The sequence below is a fragment of the Osmia lignaria genome, chromosome 7 (assembly GCF_051020975.1).
Source record: "Osmia lignaria lignaria isolate PbOS001 chromosome 7, iyOsmLign1, whole genome shotgun sequence".
Classification (NCBI taxonomy): Eukaryota; Metazoa; Arthropoda; class Insecta; order Hymenoptera; family Megachilidae; genus Osmia; species Osmia lignaria.
Window position 1 is genome coordinate 3,877,015 of NC_135038.1, and position 18,599 is coordinate 3,895,613.

General features: G+C 40.2%; 1 protein-coding gene across 2 annotated transcripts in view; it reads left to right on the forward strand.

Moving 5' to 3' along the window:
• The window catches only part of aop (ETS variant transcription factor anterior open), a 35,787-nt gene extending 17,193 nt beyond the window's left edge, over window positions 1-18,594 (forward strand). Inside the window, exons 1-5 of one of the 2 annotated variants that reach the window (XM_076689328.1) lie at window positions 7,537-8,673; window positions 14,983-15,228; window positions 15,315-15,977; window positions 16,101-16,350; window positions 16,437-18,594. In XM_076689328.1, the coding sequence (XP_076545443.1) occupies window positions 15,012-15,228; window positions 15,315-15,977; window positions 16,101-16,350; window positions 16,437-16,737 (1,431 nt within the window). In that variant the 5' untranslated portion in view covers window positions 7,537-8,673; window positions 14,983-15,011 and the 3' untranslated portion in view covers window positions 16,738-18,594. Of the gene's footprint in view, window positions 1-7,536; window positions 8,674-14,982; window positions 15,229-15,314; window positions 15,978-16,100; window positions 16,351-16,436 lie in introns of those variants that run through there. The other variant, XM_076689327.1, reaches the window with a different exon arrangement.
• Window positions 18,595-18,599: the final 5 nt, after the last annotated feature.

The window sequence follows — 18,599 nt, forward strand, 5'->3', positions numbered from 1 at the left end:
AATACGCCTTAAGACGCCTTCAGCCGGAAGCGGACTTTCTCCACCGTTTCGGCCACGGTAATCTGTTCGGTTCGTGTTCGAGTTTCCCCAAAACGTCACTCCTTCATGATTTCTTCCGCCCTGCTTTATACAAGCATATTTTCAACTTTTTTTTTCCATCGAAATGTTGAAAATTTCAATTTGAAACATTTGTTCTCACAATTAGTGATATGATCTTTTTTTTTTCTGAAATCAAAATTAAAGTTTTTGGAATTTCTGCTTCACGGGTGTAATCGAGTGATTTGTAATAACGTGTTAGATAAGCAATGAAATTAGTAACCGTTTGGAAAGCGATGATCGCTACTCGATGACCGATATTCGATATCTGATACGAACCGGGTGCTCGGTAGCCGATGTATATGAACGATAGTATATCGTTCGGCCCAATTGCGATAGATTTCTTTAGTGGAGAAGGTTTCTAGCTTATTCTGGAGCAGTTTACCCACCATGACATCACCTATCACGCTCGCTCGAGCATGCCGCAACACTCTGCTGCCTACCTGCTTACTGCTCGCTACCTTTTTCAATCTTTTCCTTCCCCTACCTTCTTTTCCACTCTTCTTCTGCTTTTTCATTATGATTTCCAATCTTTTCCGGACAACTATCTCTTCCTCGATAATTCGAACAAAATTCATACCAACTTTAAATTCGAAATTCAGATATTTAAAGACATCTGGCAACCCGAGGGGGTAAGTCCCGTCTCCCAGAGCGTAGATCTACGGTCTTCGATACCGACGGGTTAACGTTTCCTGGTCTCGTTTCATATTTTTCGAAAGAACGGTCTCGTTTTTCTGGATACATTTCTGTCACCCTGTCCCCTTCTCTTTCCTTCTTCCGTCGCACGCACACTCTCGGGCTGATTTTCACTGTTGGCGAGACGACGTAAGTCGCACATAAGGTGAAGGTATCGATTGCGCAACATCGATATTATGCAACCCGCAGCGGTTTCCTGCTGTTATCTAATTACTGAGAATAGAGGAACTCGAGGAGAGGAGGTCGCGGCTGATCGTGAATCTGATTCGAACTGTTCGAACCGAAGCTTTTCATAATTAAATAAAGTGTGGATCGGATAAGTCTTCGATATCATTTTCTAAAGGAAATTAAGACTCCGTTTAAAAAATGACACTTTTTCTTAAAATGTACATCGAATAATAAAACGAGATCGATTTTATGAAGGATCAGTTGCAATTTGCTTTTGTAAAAGGAACTCGACGAAGAGTAGCGTATTAGCGATAGTCGTCCAGGAAGTAGGTGCGTCGAACGTAGTTCCTACTTTCGAGGCCGAGACGGTTGTAATAGCGATCGGCATCGTGCTGGTTACCGTATCGTCGCATTCAGAACAGAGACAACGGAGATAACAGAGATAGCAGAGGGAAGAGAGAAAGAGAGCAAAGTTGTTGGTAATCTGTGGGATAGGACGAAGAAGCAGCCAGGCATGTCCGAAGGAAAGGAAGCTCCGCGGACCTCAGTTCCGCTCGTTCTCCTCTTCCTCCATCTCCTCGGTTCCCAACCTTTTCCATGTTTCTTTCCTCGAATATCTAGGTACATATACCACTTTTAACGCATTATTTTTTATTAGAAATTTGTCCAGTTTCTATATATCTGTGTTACCGTATATTCAGAAAATATCATCGTTTAGCAGGGAAATAATGTTCATTTGGTATTTCGCGGTATTTATATCGAACGCGTTACGGAAGAAGTCGAATTCCAAGCGTCTATCCTTGTGTCTAGAGACACGTCTATGCGAGGTCGACTCTATTTTCGCCCTGGTATCCGTCAGCTCGACCTCTTCCTCTGATTCCGAGGAAATCCTATGCCCGACTTTCTTCCTCTCTTCTCCTCCGAACATTTCGGCCGATTGCCAGCAACACTCCATAAAGAATCTCACAGATTCTTGCATCTTCGTCCACCGAAACGATCCCTAATTTTATCTACTCCCGTCTGTGTTCAAAATTATCACGACCCTTCCTTCTGATTTCCTCTTGTAACCGGAAATGCAATACCACTGTGAAATTTTCAAAAATAGAAGTGTCAGATATGCAGACCGTTGCTTATCGTGAAAATATAGTACGCGTTACTCTTACGACGCGAAATGCGGGAAACGCGCGTTGGAAACGAGTCTTGAGTTATAAAGTACCGGTTGCAACGGTACGGTATTACGTATTATCTATAAGTTGTATTTCTCGGTGTATGCATAGGTTTTTTTGCCAACGTTGGGAACACGAGTCCGTTACAGGCGTCCAACAACGACGCGTTGATTTTGATTTACAACCAAATTTTACGCTATTCGTTGGCGAAAGAGGGGTAGCGCCCTGGGGCCACCCATCCGAGTGCAGGTCGAAATAAAAAATTGGTTTAGTTTGAAATCCAGTAGGACAGAAGGATGGTGTATTAGGAAGTGTTTGTGGATAACGATGGTGTTCATGGTTGTCCATTTGGGTACATAGTTGCGCGATGTAGGAGTCGAAAGGCTAAGGCGCATACGTAATGCGTATCTAGAAGCGTGGGAGCCACGCTCGAACGGCTTCCTCTCACGGCACTGCCACGCTTTATCTTGCGTTTATAAATAAGCCAACATCTCTCCTTCTCTCTCACTCTTACGATCTGTCCCTTTTTCTTTTTGTTTATCCATCTCTCTCGAGTCGAACGGACCGACTCAACTAGAAGGAGGTGTGCTCTTCAGTTCCGGCTTCCAGCCACCAGTGTCTATTAATACTCGATTCTAGTCTCTACTTTGCTTTCCCCTTCCGTCACTTGCACCACAAACGTGATACGCTATTGCGATCCTTTGTCTCAACCTGTTCGCCCAATGCTCTTACAACCGAACCTCTTATCAATTTTCGAAAAATATCCAACCTAGAAATAGGGACAAGACCAGGTTCGAAACAGAAAAATTTCATTTTGCGTCCAGACTTTTTACAATTGAGGAATGTACGGTACTGACTGAGCATGGTGAGCTTCCCTAGGAAAAATGGCGACATTTTTGAAACGTTGCTCCTCAATGGATTAGAGAGTGTCATGTTTTTAATCGATCTTCATCGCAAATGATTAGACACATCTGGTCGGATTTTTATTGACGAAATTTTATTGAACAGCCGTATACAATTATCGGGTCGATACACCTTAGTATGTATAGATAACCGAATGATGAATTTCTTTGGTTAATCAGACTCGATCTTGATGAATTTGATTAATTATTGGATACTGTTATCGGGAGATTATGGGGATATTTTTTCTGTCCGAAACGTAAGTGCGTGTCGTTCGCACGATAATCGGCTAGAAACGGAATCCGTGTCAACGCAAAACAGAATCCGCGTGGCCGAGAAATGCACTCAATTATGCAGGACATTCGAATCACGGGGCAGAGATATTCTAGTCGCGTGTCCGCAACCAAATCTGATTCGATCGATTGCGGCTATTCGAGAATTATCTCACCCCTTGCCTCTCACCTCATCCTATACTGCTTCTTCGACCGCCAAACTCATCAGTTAAAACATCATTTTCAAATTAAAAAGAAAGATCGATAAGACTTTTTTCATTTCAACCCTATATGCCATCGTGTTTTGCATATTAATGCAATCTGATGACATAAAAGCATACACCCGTCAAGTACCACTTATGACACAACAAAATTAATTAAATTTCGATTATCAACCAGTTAGAAAATTGGAAATTTAATTACGAAAAACAATTCAGATATTGATCCTTTATCTCGTACTATTTCAATTTATCTTATCTCGCTTTGTACACGATGGTTGATGATCGTATGTAATTGATAACGAGTATAACTTCCGTGGATTTGGTGCAGTGATAAGTATTCTTCAAATGATCGTCAAAGAATTCCCGACAAATATTTCTGATTAATCATCGAACTATGTTTGTTCTATGTTATTCATTTTTATATAGCACTTAAAGACTGGTAAAATATCTTCAGTATTTAAAATAAAAGACATACGATTATCTGAGAGATTATTTAAGATAACCTTACCGGTATCTTCATGTACATAGAAAGGAATATATTTTATATTTGAAAGTAATGCTTCCTAAAAAGGCAAAGAGCATATCTTTTTATTCAATTTTTCTATCAAAAAGCGATAGACTATTACAGAAAATGACGATAGAAGATATATTTCTTCGTAATCACGATCGGACAAAGAAAGGGAGAGAGAAGTTTAGTAATGTTGACGCAATCGAGGAATTCCTCCAGCGAGACGGAGGAAGGAAATTGCGTTGGCCAATTAGAAATCGCGGGAAACCGCAGAAAGAAAGGCCAAGAGACAGCGAGGAAACTACGAGGAAGAAGGAGAGAGTAAAAAAGAGAGGGAGGGAGAATGAGAGAGAAAGAGAAGCTTTCGAAACATCATCATACATACTAAGCTACCATGATGATTATTCAATTCGTGATACCTTTTTCACTTTACAATCTATTTAAAATAAATTCAAATACCACCTCCTCTTTGCAGAAATAAAATTGCCAGGAAAAATGAACTGATTATCGACGAATAATCAGGATACCATTGCAAATCAGTGAATGGTCGTTGATTGTACTTGACTAATTTTTAGAAAATCGCTTCGTTAGAATCTCTCGAAGACTAAAATCAAGGCTTGGTACCTGACAGACAATAATCTTGATTGGTTAACGAAACAGGTGCATAGGGTGCCGTGTTTCTCCCCTTTCTTCGGTTTTCTTCCGCAAGAATCGGCAGCGGAGTTTGAAGAAGGATCCCATCGAAAAGCGATGCAGGTAGCCCACATTTCTGGACGCCCACAAACCTGTTTTACCTGTTATATCCTGGCTGACTTATGAGTACCACCAATTCTTATGCTCACTCTTTTATTTCCCTTTTCCCAGCGATCTATCCTCGACGAAGGGAGATAAAGGAAGGAAATATCACATCAGTCGAATCAGCTGATCGTGCATTATGTGTCAAGAAATTTCACAATCCCCCCTGTTTCTGAAATTCTGGAATTTTTACGGGATCTTCGTCCCCTTCGATGGTCTTCGAGCTATCATCGCTAAAAAATAGGAAGTAGAATTTCACAAGAAGAAGAAAATAATATTGACACAAGTTTCAGAGACAGATTGAAAGGTGGGAAGGTGTATTGAAAAGTTTCCCTGGAAAAATATTGTGTCGGTGGTTCTTTTAGAACAAGATCCCATGGAATTCGAGTTGAAGATTTCGTAGGTCCCTGAGTAGGGTAGAAAGGAGCCGATAACTTTTCAGGCGGATCCTTTCTTCGATCGATCAGATGCAAGCGTAAGCAAGGAAGATCCAAGGAGTCCATTGTGGATCATCGTTCTTTCAAAAAAAAAAAAGAAAAAAAAGATTTCGACCTCGAGCCCTGGCACATACCTCTACCATGATTAATGTTACGCCTCCTCGGGAATCTTTTTTCGTGCTTGACAATCCCTGGAAAATCCAGGTGGACCAACAGCGTTGCCTTTTAACCCCGTGTCATATTTAAAGGGAAAAAATCGCTGATGATTTTAATTTTCTCTATTATAGACAGTGGTATATGATTTTCAACCAAGGGTGGATTATTTAGCAATTTGAAAAAAAAAAAAAAAAAAAAACATCTTTTATCATGGGTGCCGTTCAGAGTAACCAAAAGCAGAGCGATCAGAATTTCGAATGGTTCGTTTTTTAGAAAATGGAATTTGTTTTGTCGCGGTTACGTCAACGCATCGAGCGAAGAAAGAAAGGGAGATCTTGCAGCCTCGAAGAATGCCACGTAATGATGCTGCACATCCGGGAGGACGACTGAAATGACGTCGTGCCCCTCCACTTCAATAAGTCCGTTCCCTTCTTCTTCCGTCTCTTTCTTCCCTGTCTCATTTTTCACCTCTGTATTTCATCCACCGTTTATGCCAATTATTTCGACTTTCCACCATTTTTCTCCACTCTGTTTCAACACTTTTGCTCCTGTTCAATTATCTCAGCACCGTCCCCCCCCCCCCCCCCCCCCCTCTTTTTTTTTCTTTGGAAGATTTCTGTGTTCTTGAACTTTGATTTTTCTTCGTTTCATCGGTTTCTCTCACCGCGACTATGGTGATTGCTGTTGAAATTAGACAGAGGTGAGAGATGCAATGGCGTAATTGCTCGAGAGCATAGAATGGAGATGAAGAAAAGAGAAGGAGCGGTGTGGATCCCGACACGGCTTTTCGACATCCATTCCCATGCTTCGCTACCGTTGAAATACGGGTCATGGAAATGACTAATTTTTCAATTAGATATTTTCAAACGTTTCCTCAGAATCCGTCTTCAGGAACGCAAAGAGAATTTGAAATAATATTAATATTAGTTTAATTTCACAAGAAACTCTATAAAGAAAAAATTACGCCTTAATTTCTTCATATCGATGACGAGTTAAACATGACTTCATCAATAGATTATTAAAAATGTCTGCATCCGAAAATACTGAAGAATTAACGATACTTGATATGGGAATTTTTTTTTTCATATCTTAGGTGATAAAAGATTTCTACTTCCAATCAACACGTGAAAACATTCTTGTTACGTATTATTAATATTGAATAATAATTTGTAAATCAATTTATTGCTTTTGTTAATGTATCAAGAATATTGATAATCAAAGTACTGATAAATGATTAGTACTATGTAATGTCCCATAAATATCATTTAAATAATTTAATTGCAAGAAAGGACTGTATGGAAATATGTACTTTTTTAATCCACTGTATTTTTATCGAAAGGCTGATAGATGACCGTAAAGACGTCTTTATGCAAATTTCTCTAAGGAAATAAAACAGGCTGCAGATATACTCGTTTGCGTCACTCAAAGTGAAAGATTATTCATTTGTATCGAAACAAAACGAAGAAGTATTTAATTGAACAAATAAGAATCAAAAGACAAAGGAAGGAGAAATGATTTTTTGGAGATTGTCACGGTATCAATTCGTTATCTCTTATCAGCTTATCAGAATTATTCGATTTGATTACTTCCAGTCTGGTTTTATGATCTAACGTTTCTACCGGAACGTCACATTCCTCTTTGTCTATAAAAATATAATTTTTTTCTTTTTTTTCCGGTTCAACTAAGCCGGATCCTTTTCCTTGAATTACTTTCTTATCATTTTGTTATCATCCTCATGACTCATATGTGCTGTGTTGTTCTTCCGACTAATTGTAAACTTCCAACGTACTGAATCTTTGTAATTTAAACGTTTCATACGCAATAGTTTATTCAACTACCCTTGTTCGTATGTGAGAGGTTAGTTTTTCTTTCACAAAGAAGCATCGTTTCTTTTTGTGCAATGTAAGAAACGTAAATGTAAATGTAAACACAGAATTCTTGAATCATCTTGAAGTATACATACTATTATACGCTTTCATAGATGAGCAATGCTTTTCAAATGGCGCGCCAATTTTACTATCGATGAAACGCAAAAATCGCAAATAATTTCAAGTTACTTATTTGAAACTGATCAGATAAATAAAAAAAAAGTTCAATAACAGACGTTTCTGTCGATCGAAAAGAAAAAAAAAAAAGGAATGCTTCGACCTCGAGGAGACATTTGAACTCAGCAAAGAAGCAGGTCCGCGTCGACAGTCAGAATCGCGATTACGAGGAAGCTACGAGGAAGTCGGTAAAGCCCCCCACCATCGTTCCATGGTATTTCCCACTCGATTACAACGCTTCGATTATTTCCGTTCGCGCCGTATAATCGGCCATCTATCCATCCTCGTTCGACCCGTTGAACGGGTACGATCCGGTGGTCCATTTGTCTCCGTTCTGTGAACGCGTAATACGGCGTGGTTATCCGCGCATGCGCGCTGCCACGAGACCGTCGGGAAGAGTGGGGGGTGTGGCGGCAAGCTTCCAGCGGAGAGCGCGACTCGCGACTCAGTCGTTCGCCAGCCCCGAGAGAGAGTGGCTTTGTTTTATCGTATATACGAATCGTGTGACTTTCAAACACCAACTCGAGACAAATCGAATGGTGTCCGAGGTGAAAGGAGATCCGTTTCGTGTTCCGCGTCCTCCTCGAATCCGTCTGCTTTACCCCTTTACGAACCTCTAATAACCTCGTCTCGATAAGAGACTCAACCGAGAGAGAGAGAGAGAGAGAGAGAGAGAGAGAGAGAGACAGAAGAGGAGAGTGTATTCGAGTGGTGCCGACTGTGTGATACACTTAGCCGCGTAGATAGACTCTGTGATATACGCGTACGTACACATACACACATGGATATTTCGATACCTCTGGACTTTTCTCATAACGGGGATACTGTTATGCTGATATCCGTATAAAGATATCTGAACCTTTAACCGTTCATCGCGGATGTACGTTGTGTGCAAAAGATAATAACGTAAAGTACACATGATTATTAAGAGATATTTAGAGTGGATGTATAAATAAATCCGCGTATAGAAGAGGTGGAGAAAAGAAGGAAAATAATAGGGAAATAGATAAGAAGAGGCGGAAGAAAAGATACACGTGCGCGTGGTCGGTCGGTGTCTCGAGGATACCTGTGGATGCCAGCCTGGACTCGCGACGTATTAGGGCGCGGATTTCTGCCCGATGACCGACGACGAGATTCGTTTCTACTTGCTAGCCGATCTCCAACACTGATATTACGCCGCGTCGGACGGTTTATCGGCTAAGCCGCAATTGAGGTAACTACTTTATTGTCTTTATTTCCTACATCTTCTTCTAGCGTGAACTTCCGCGTACTGCGAGACACGCTTCTAGTAATTTTAATTAAAAACAACCGACTACTTCATTGTCGTTTTACATTTAATTTAATTTCATAATTTAACATATTTAAATTCTATTTAATGGTCAATGCTTTTAAACTTTTACATGTATAATTATAAATTTTTTTTTTTTTTTTTTTATGACGCTTTGACGTAAATAGTGATTTTATCAGGAAAATTATTTTAAACGCTAAAGGCTTTGAGTCGTGTGAATTTTTCTGGACTCGCTGTCGACAACCTGTCTCGCATAGTTCAGCAAATTACAGCCTGTATTAATAACACCTATTAGAATTATACTCACGATCGCTATCAGCTATATTAGGAACAGAGTTTACTCTTCGCACTAATTACTAATTTCGTAGGTTCAATTAAGAATATTTAGTTTTTACTTTTTTACAACCGTAAAGAAAATCGCAGCATCGCAGTTATTTTCTAATTAGATGTTAATCGTGCTGTCGTCATCCGTCTTTGTTCGCTTCCTTCGTTTTCCGGAAGTAGCATTAGAATGGAAGACACCATATTGTAAACACTGAAAGCGGATTACTCAAGCCTCCGTGTAAATACCGACGCGCAGTGTTTAACTGTCAATTTGAGTAAGGATTTTTAAGAATCATTTAACCGCTTCAAGAAATTATTCTCGCTGATAATTTATACGCGGCTTATCATCGCCATGCTTGTTGATCGCATTTAGGCACATTGTAAACAAACTTCCCTTCCGTTCGTTTCTTCTGCGCACAACAAAGCACGTGACTGTGTAATGATACAGGAAAGAATATCTCGAAAAATGTTATGTTTAATTTATCTTGAAATTAATCGATTCTTGTGCAATTTCCGATTGTTAAGATAATTTTGAATAACGATAAGACTATTTTAAGAATCCACTGGATTTCCCTGTTACTCGCGACAGGAAAGTAATTAATTAAAAGCATCAGAGGAAAACAAGTTTATTGTTCGATAATACGGTTACAACATAAATGATGATTATTTGACGAACTGATAATTAGTTAATTGGAAAAAGAAAGGTTTAACCTCTTTATCCTGTAATGCTCTTTAATTTCCAACTGAAGAATTTATACATACACACACGCATCCGGTAATACATATAGAGTTATCCGTGTTGGCGCAAGCGCACACGCATACACGGAAAGGTTAAGTCAGTGACGCGACGGCTAAGCGGAGTGGCTGTTGCTTATGCTCCTTTATCGTTATTCAGGAAGTTGCACGTTATCATTTACATAACACGTGAGCTTGAACAAAATCATGCATAATTCCTTCCTCCTTAGCGCAGCCGCGTTTACCACTTCTCTCGTTATTTTCCCTTTTTTCCTTCCCCAGTTCGGAAAAACAGAACGACTTTTTACCTCCGTTCGCGTTCAATCTCTCGTACATTAGCCTCGAACAAACGCGTCATTTGTATCCGCGCAACATGAATCGCGGCCTTTGCCTTGTTCTTTGTATCCGGAAGCAATTCTTTTCATTTCAATTAGAATTCATATCGACGCGCAAATTTCCCAGCATTTTACGTAACCGAGATTCTTCGTTAGAATGGTAACGATAATTTTAGCTTGAATTTTAGTCGGCTATAATTAAACCTAATTAAAGATTAAATAATACTTTAAGTAATAATTTAAAGAAAATATATTTAGCGCAAATTTTCTATCCGTTTTCGCGTCCATTTTCTATCGCAGTAAAGAGAGCTGATAAGAGGTTAAAGGGAAGAAACGGTGTAGAAGGAAGAGGAAGTGGGTAGCGAGGAGGGCGGTGGGAGGAGAAGAGAAGAAAGCCTTTCGAAACGTAATTCCGGCCGGAAGAGCCGGGAACCCGGAAGTAAGGGAGGAAGCACTACGGTAGCGGGGTGGTAAGGGAGGTGGAAAATTTTCCAGAGCCTCGAGGGAGGGCTCGATCGATCGTTAAGATCGTCGACGAGGTGTCGACGTCTAAAACCGTCGGCAAACTTTTTTTTCAGCTTCTTTCATTTATTATAACATTAGTGAAATTTCAAAATGGCTAACCTAAGCAAAACGGAAATATAAAAAAAGAAATCAAATATATTCGTCGAGCAGAGAGAGAGAGAGAGAGAGAGAGAGAGAAAAAGGCGAATCCCGTAACGAGCAACATTCCAGAAAATGTGTCCGTCTGTTTCTCTCTTTCTCTCAGCAGAGAGAGGAGAACCGGTCTGTATCCGGACCGGAAGTGCGGACCTTGGACACTTCTCTTTCTCTCCAGGATCACCCGAGACTCTCTTTCTTCATTCGAAAGGTTCAAATACTTTACTCGGTTCGATCCTCTTCTTCTTCTCCTTCTCCTCTCATCTCCTTTTTCTTGTCTCTTGCTTCCTTTTCCGTTTCTCTGTTTCTTGGTAAGCTGTCTGCAGAGAGAGGTATTCCTTCTTTCTCGTTCGTCCGGTTAATTCTCAGAGAGAGCAAAAGGAAGCAAGACGGTCGCGATAGATGGCATCCGGTTCCCCTCTTTCGAGGAAAACTCGAAGAGGAAGTCGCGTTTAAAATATCTTCGATCGGATTCCTTAAAATCCCTTTTTCCTTGCAATTTTGTTCTAAGGATGATTTTATTAATAACAATATCTCCGTGGAAAATTACATGGCTCTGGTTAATACTTGCCGGAGCCGGTGTATGTATTTTTAACGCGTTGCCATTCCACGGATTCGTATGGAAATCAGACCTCGCCGATCCTATGCGATACGTGTTTGCGTAGACTGTTACATTTACAGGCGAGAATTATTTTAGCGACAAGCAAATAAAGCTCTTTCTCACACTCGGTTTTGGCTGCTCGATATTGCGGTAATAACGATCGACTCTGGTCGCCGCTGGTATTATTGCGGTACTTCCTCCGTCCCGTATTTATAAACACAGACTTCCTAGTCGCTCGATAACTTGCCAAACTCTCTTCCCTTTTAACACCACGCTACGATTATCGTGTCAAAATAAACCGTTTCGATCGTGCACGATTATTTTAATTACGCCCATCGATCGTAACCCAGATTAAAATTAGACGTTGAAATTTCCCCAAAAATATACGTTTGCATAAATAATTAGATAAACGTGAGATTAGAATAGGGAAGAGAGAGAGAGAAAAAAAGTAAAGATGCGTAGAGAAGGAATGTTTTTCGTCGAGTCGAGAAAGATATGTCGGGAGGAAGGAATACCTTCGGAGTTTGGAGAGTAAAGTGCATCTTCGGAGGATGGTTTTCAAGTTTACTGGGCCACTTGAAAGAAACCTTTTTCTCCCTCTCGTGGAGGAGAGGGTGGACGGGGATGGGTTGGCAAAAGACGAGACAAGAAACGCGAAGGGATAAAGAGAGAAGAAAGAGGCTGGTTCCCATGAGGAGGAGCTGCTGCCGAGTGACGAGGGTGAAGCAGCCTTTTTATCGACTTCCGGTCGGCGTTAGTTGCACGCACGTGCATCCGAGGCTTCGATGCTCTCTTTGTACCTCCGCAGAGATTCTCATTCCCCTCTACCCTAGGCCCTTCCTTCTTTCTTCGAGTAACAGGTAGTTGGAACTTTCCAAGAAATTTCTCCACCTTCCACACACTTTCGGCTTGTCGAATTAGCACCGTTTAATTTGATAATCCATTAACGCGAGATAGGGATGCTGGGTGAAAGAAATTCATATATTTCAAGATGATCAAGTAGAGGAAATTATTTGAATAGAAGGAAGAAATGAATTCAAGACGGTAAGAAGCTGTTTGCAATCGCTTTTTCCGGGAGCAGTTCACAGCCGTGAAGCGATTGAGGGTATGAAAGAGGGCGGAGAACACTAACCACGTGGGTTGCTCGCTCGTCTGATAAACCTCTGTTCGACGACGTGTCACTGACCCTCTCCTTTATCCCCCCTATTCCTACGTTATTCCTCTTCCCCTCTCTTTCTCTCTCTCTCGTATTTTTATTTCATCTTTAATCAGAATTATTTTTAACAAAATATAGACCATAGAATCAAATATACTCTCTGTTCGAAATGAATTATTTATAGCTGATTAAAAAATTATCTGATCAATACTTATGTAGTTGAAATTTTCTGATATTTGAAACATACTATGTTTGATGGTAAATTTTGAAAAATTCAAAATGAAAATCTGTTGAGCGGTGCCATCTAACTCCCGACGACGTAGAAGGATTACAGTAAGTGGAGGGCGTTGATTTGTTTGTGTGTACCGCATTGCTGCTCCACCACTGTCTCCTATCGCGGCCCGCATCACTCTTTTCCGATTCTGTTTCTCTCTTTCACCGCAGGGAGGAACGAGAAAGTAAGTACACTTCCTCGTGAAGAGACGGCGAGAGCATGACGTAAGCGGACACACGAGCATCGGGTTCACCGACCAACTCAAGGTCGCGAAAACTCCGGGCTTTTCTTCTTTTCCCTCGTTCGGTGGTCGGTAAATCGATCGTGGGGTAGTTTTCACCCGGTACGGGATTATGTACTTGCTTCTCTCGATTCTTACTTATTAGAGACGGCTGAAAGAATGTCGCAATCTAAGGATAAGAGACGGCGCAAGAAATTACATAATACCGGCTGTGCATCTACAGAGAACCGCAAAGAGCGAAGACTTTCTCCGATCTCGTTGCACTGTGTTTACCTCCTCTATAATTCACGTTACGCTCCAACTGCACGATGATTTATCGTCCATGCACTCTGTTGATCAACGATTATACGCGTTTCGGTATTTCTTCCCTTACTAGAGTTGGTTGCATCGTTGCAAGTAGATGCACACAGGGTATTCCATGTAATTGCACCAAGCTGCGCTGCCCTACTAAGGGCGAAGTATGATCGTCCGAACATTTTCATTTATTTTCAAATGCTTCCCCGCTACGAATATTAATTAACAGACTTTCCGTGTTCCGAAATCATTTGATATGCAACGAACCTAACAGTAATGCTTTCTTGAAATTAACAGAATTGCGAAATACCTTCTCTTTTTCTGCTGGCATCGTTAGTCAGTTAAGTAGCTAATTATTTGTATTGTAACGGTAGTGAATCAGCTTGTTTGATCGTTGATATTATCCCGTGTTATCGATGAATCAATAGTAGATTGCCTCATAATGAAGCACGACAGAAATTTGAAACTACCGTGGAGATAAAGAAAGAGAGAAAGAGAAAGGAAACACGGTTGAGTACCCGGAAGAAAAGAGAATCGACTCTTCCCTCTGCGATAAATCTTCCTCAAGGATCTTCCGCCTTCTACACCTTTAACTAAACGAATTCGTGCTTAATTCCTTGTTCACGCTTCTTTCTTTCGTTAAACAAAGTTTATCTTTAAACTCTGAAAAGAGAAAAAATATTCGCGTTGATGTATAGATGGTTTAGTTAGCGATAATATTTTTATAGATGACTTTGAATCCGTTCAATGATCGATGAAAAGAAAATTTTATGATAGCCGGAAAGGAAAAGTGATTATTCATATAGGAGGATAAAATTTGTGAATCTCATAAAACTTAGGTAAAATTGTAGTAGCGTCGTTTGTGTTCTTGTTAGTTACGTAAGAACTCCTATGAATAAGACATAACGAACCTCTGACATTAAGGAAAACGAAGATCGTACAAAACACTCGTTTCGACACTGTTTACGTTTGTATTTACATTTATCGGTACCTTATTGGAATTTATGTTCCGACGTTTATGTACCTTCAGGAATTTTGGAGTGTCAAAGTTTCAGAATTTTTAAAAAGTAATTTGATTTTGTAATTTACGAAAGTTACATAATGGCTCGTTAGTTTTAACGATCTTTCAATTGGTACAGAAAATACTCGGAATAAATTCATTGGAGAGAATTTGAAAGGATCGTAGCGAAGACTTGAAAAGGCAATTTTTTGCTCGGAAGATCATTCGAGCGATTTCTTGCATTGATTACGACTTCCGGCACGACTTCCTCCTTTCGTTGGCTTGTCACGACCTCCAAGTTAAAAAAAGGTCCGTTCTGTATTCTCGATCGATCGCATTCGTCTAAGAAATTTCCTTCCATTATTCGAATAAAATAATTTTTATGATTCGTTCTTCAATTTCTTTCTCTCTTTCTCTTAGTTCCACCATAATGCATTTCCTGATGCAAAGACAATGGCACATTAACCTTCGCATACCAACATCTCTACCTCCTTTCTTTCTCTCGAAAATAATTTTTCGACGATCGATTGTGAAAAGTATACGAGGCTCGATTGAAAATCAACCATGGGATTCCTAGTTGAAAAATTGACCATTCCGTGCATTGTTTGTTTCAGAAAAGGGACGAGACAAAACAAGGCGTGTTATGAAATTGTTGCCGTCGATCCAGCTGCCACAATTGCCGCCGGTTTCGGCCGGGGGTGGAGTGACGGGTATGGAGTCTCGACTGCCACCGGGTATATCTTTGCCTTTCAGCCCTACAGAGTTACTTTGGCGATACAGCCCCGCCATGAATTTTCCACCCTCTCACCCATCACCCAGCCCCTTTCTCGACTTCAAGACTCACTTGCCGACAAGCCTAGGTGAGTCGAATTCGATAATGTCCTACGACTAGAAAATTAATAATAATAGTAATGAAAGTAATAAAAAGTGAATTAATGTTGAACAGCTTCGGATCCAAGGTTGTGGTCCCGCGAGGATGTGGCGACGTTTCTGCGATGGGCTGAGAGGGAATTCGACTTGCCGAAATTCGACATGGACATGTTCCAAATGAATGGCAAAGCGCTTTGCCTGTTGACAAAAGCCGATCTGGGAGAAAGATGCCCAGGCGCCGGCGACGTGTTGCACAATGTGCTCTCGATGCTTGCTAGAGACTTTAATCAATTCCAAAGGTATCTTCCGAGTAGCCCGGTGACACCCACAAGACCGTCCGCTTATCCTCTCAGTCCTCACTCTCATCCTCCGACCCCAACTTGGACGGAGAATTCGTACACCGCGAACTTGGCTTCGTTAATGTCTGCGAATTCGGTCACCTTATCGCCAGCGCCGTCGGTCGATAGTCAAGCTGGTTCACCGGGGCACATGGAGAACAATCAAAGTCAGATTTACAAGAGCGATTCCGACGAGGATAATCAACAACCGGCTACCGGAAGCCCCCCAGCTACACCGACAGCTCTAGCCGCGCAAAGGTTAAGCGAAGTTTGCGTTAAGGATCAGCTCAGTCCTACGTTAACGCAACCGATGATGCCTTTGACGCCCGGTGCCTTCAGAACCAACACCAGCAACGTTGCCAGAGAGTTTTTCCCTAATGATTCACCAGAACCTAACACCAGTAAGTATTTGTACAGTCTCTTAAGAGTCTCACCCCATGGTCGTCGTTGTGGATAGGAAAAATGCCGATTTACAAGGAAGGAGAGGCTAACAATTTTTTTAACAATTTTCTTTGAAATTGCAGACGGTAGACTTCTGTGGGACTTCCTTCAACAATTATTAAACGACCCATCGCAACGATACACGCACTATATCGCGTGGAAGAACAGGGAAATGGGTGTGTTCAAGATCGTCGATCCTCCTGGACTGGCGAGACTCTGGGGCATCCAGAAGAATCACCTTTCAATGAATTACGATAAAATGAGCCGAGCTCTTCGATACTATTATCGCGTGAATATTTTACGAAAGGTCCAAGGAGAACGACACTGTTACCAGTAAGTTCTCGCCGTTTAATTTATTCAGATATTCAACTAAAGAAACAGCAGCCGCTTTAAAAGAAAACAATTCTCTTTGTGTTCAGGTTTCTGCGAAACCCAACCGAGCTGAAGAACATAAAGAACATATCTTTGCTGCGTCAGCAAATGCGGATAAAATTAGAACCGGAAGAAGAAGGCGGAAACGGCGTCGAGCCGGAAACCGATATGCCGACAGACCTTTCGATGTCTAGCATGAGTCAGCCATCTAATGAGCAACAACAGCAATCTCAGCAACAACCGTCGCAACAGCAACAACCGCTACCTCTTCACGATCCACCCGCGAAATACAGAAGTCACGCGTATAATCTGGTTAAAACTAATCAGGAGTCGGAAGAGAAGAAGTGACGCGAGACGTAACGTTATTTCAACTACGTATTTGTGTCTCTGATAAAATGGATTCTTTGTTCACAGCACATGCTTGCTTGTGACCGTGCTTGTAGAAAGGTATCCGTAAAGATTATGTTTACAAAAACATTCGTTACCAACGTCGTAACAGGATTTGTGAAAAAGCCGCCGAGTCATCGACGAATACAGATGATAGAAGACTGAAAAAACAGCATATTCTACCAGTTAACAGAATATCAATCCACCAAGAAGAATATCTTGGTATGATCGGTAGGATACTGGCTTGTTTTAGATCATAAAATCCATCATCAGTGGTGGTCGGTTTTTCAACCGTGAACAATGTCCAATTGTTGACCGATTACGAATCTACTTAACGATCGGATAATCAATTTACCCGCGCTTCGAATCGTTAGATGATTGGTCACCTATTCGATCTCGTCGTGAGAGAAGTAAGGAGCCAGTTGTCGTGTTGAAAATTGTGAAGGACGCTTCGATGAAGCTAAAACTTTCGCGGATATTCCGCCGTCTGTTCTCCATCCTTCGTGTTTTAACGCACGTGCGCGAGTGTGGAACGTTTCTCGCTTCTACAACGAACTTAATTTAGAAAAGAAAAAGGCTTGGGATTTAGGCTCGTTATCGACGAACGTACAAAAATCGGTGTTCGGGAAACAGATCCGAAGGTATTTTATTCCAAAGTTGTTCTGTGATGTAAAATTTAGCTCAAAGATGAATTCTCCGGAGTTAAAATATGCTTAGTTGTTAATGAGGGATGAAATTCTATTTTTTTTTTCTTCTCTTTTTTTTTTTTTATTATTATTATTTGAAATGAGAAACTTTAAACAAAATTAATGTAATATAAAGTAATATTAGTTCAAAGGATCTACTTTTATTTTAAAAGAAAAAAAGAAAAGGAAGATCCAGCCCTGTAAATACTTGAATTTGATAAAACTTAACCAGTTTCCCGTCGCACCCACTCAATTGTGCCAATCTACTCGTCGATAATTACATATACGTACGCGTTTAGCCGAGTAATCTGTATAAATGGAAAGAAAACACGTAATGATCGTTTTGAAACTATCGAAACGACTCTAAGGATTGTTCGTATACCTGTAAATAAGTTGATAAATTACTAAGGAAAGAAATAATAATAAGGAGATATAATGAACTCTATTAAATAGGAGAAAATATGAAAGAGTTTTATGGAATTTGGGGCCAGAGTTATATATGTATATATATATATGCATATACACATATAATGAATATAAATTTATGTATAAATAAATCTCTATATATATTATATATATATATATATATATATATTTTACTACCGAAGAGAAATTTATATTCAAAATTTCTATGTTCGTTGTCGATGCGATTGTGGCTCACATTCTTCGCCAATGGATCCTACACTTTTCAAGGGAAGAAAGGAAACAGGGACCGAAGGCGTGTGTTTGCGTGTACGATTAGAAAAAGGTTCTAAGATCGTATTTTTTCAAAAAAATCGGTGCACAAGAAGGAAAGAAAGTAACGAAATATTGTTAGAAATATAAAGGAAATAGAAATGAGGAAACCAGTGACAGAGTGAGAGAAAGATGCGTATATATATGAGCGAGTGAGAGAATAAAAGCGCGAATTGATTAGTGCATTAGAGAAGAAGAGATTTATACTTTAAATGAAAAGAAAAAAAAAAAAATCGTATTTGGCTATTTGTATACTGTGATCTCCGTGAAATTTTTATAGTAACAAATGCGGATGCATAGAAAAACTTTTGTTTCGTGTATATAGTTTCATAAAAGAATGATTTATATTAATGATAAATACATATATATAATGAAAAAAAAAAAAGATAAAAAACAATACGT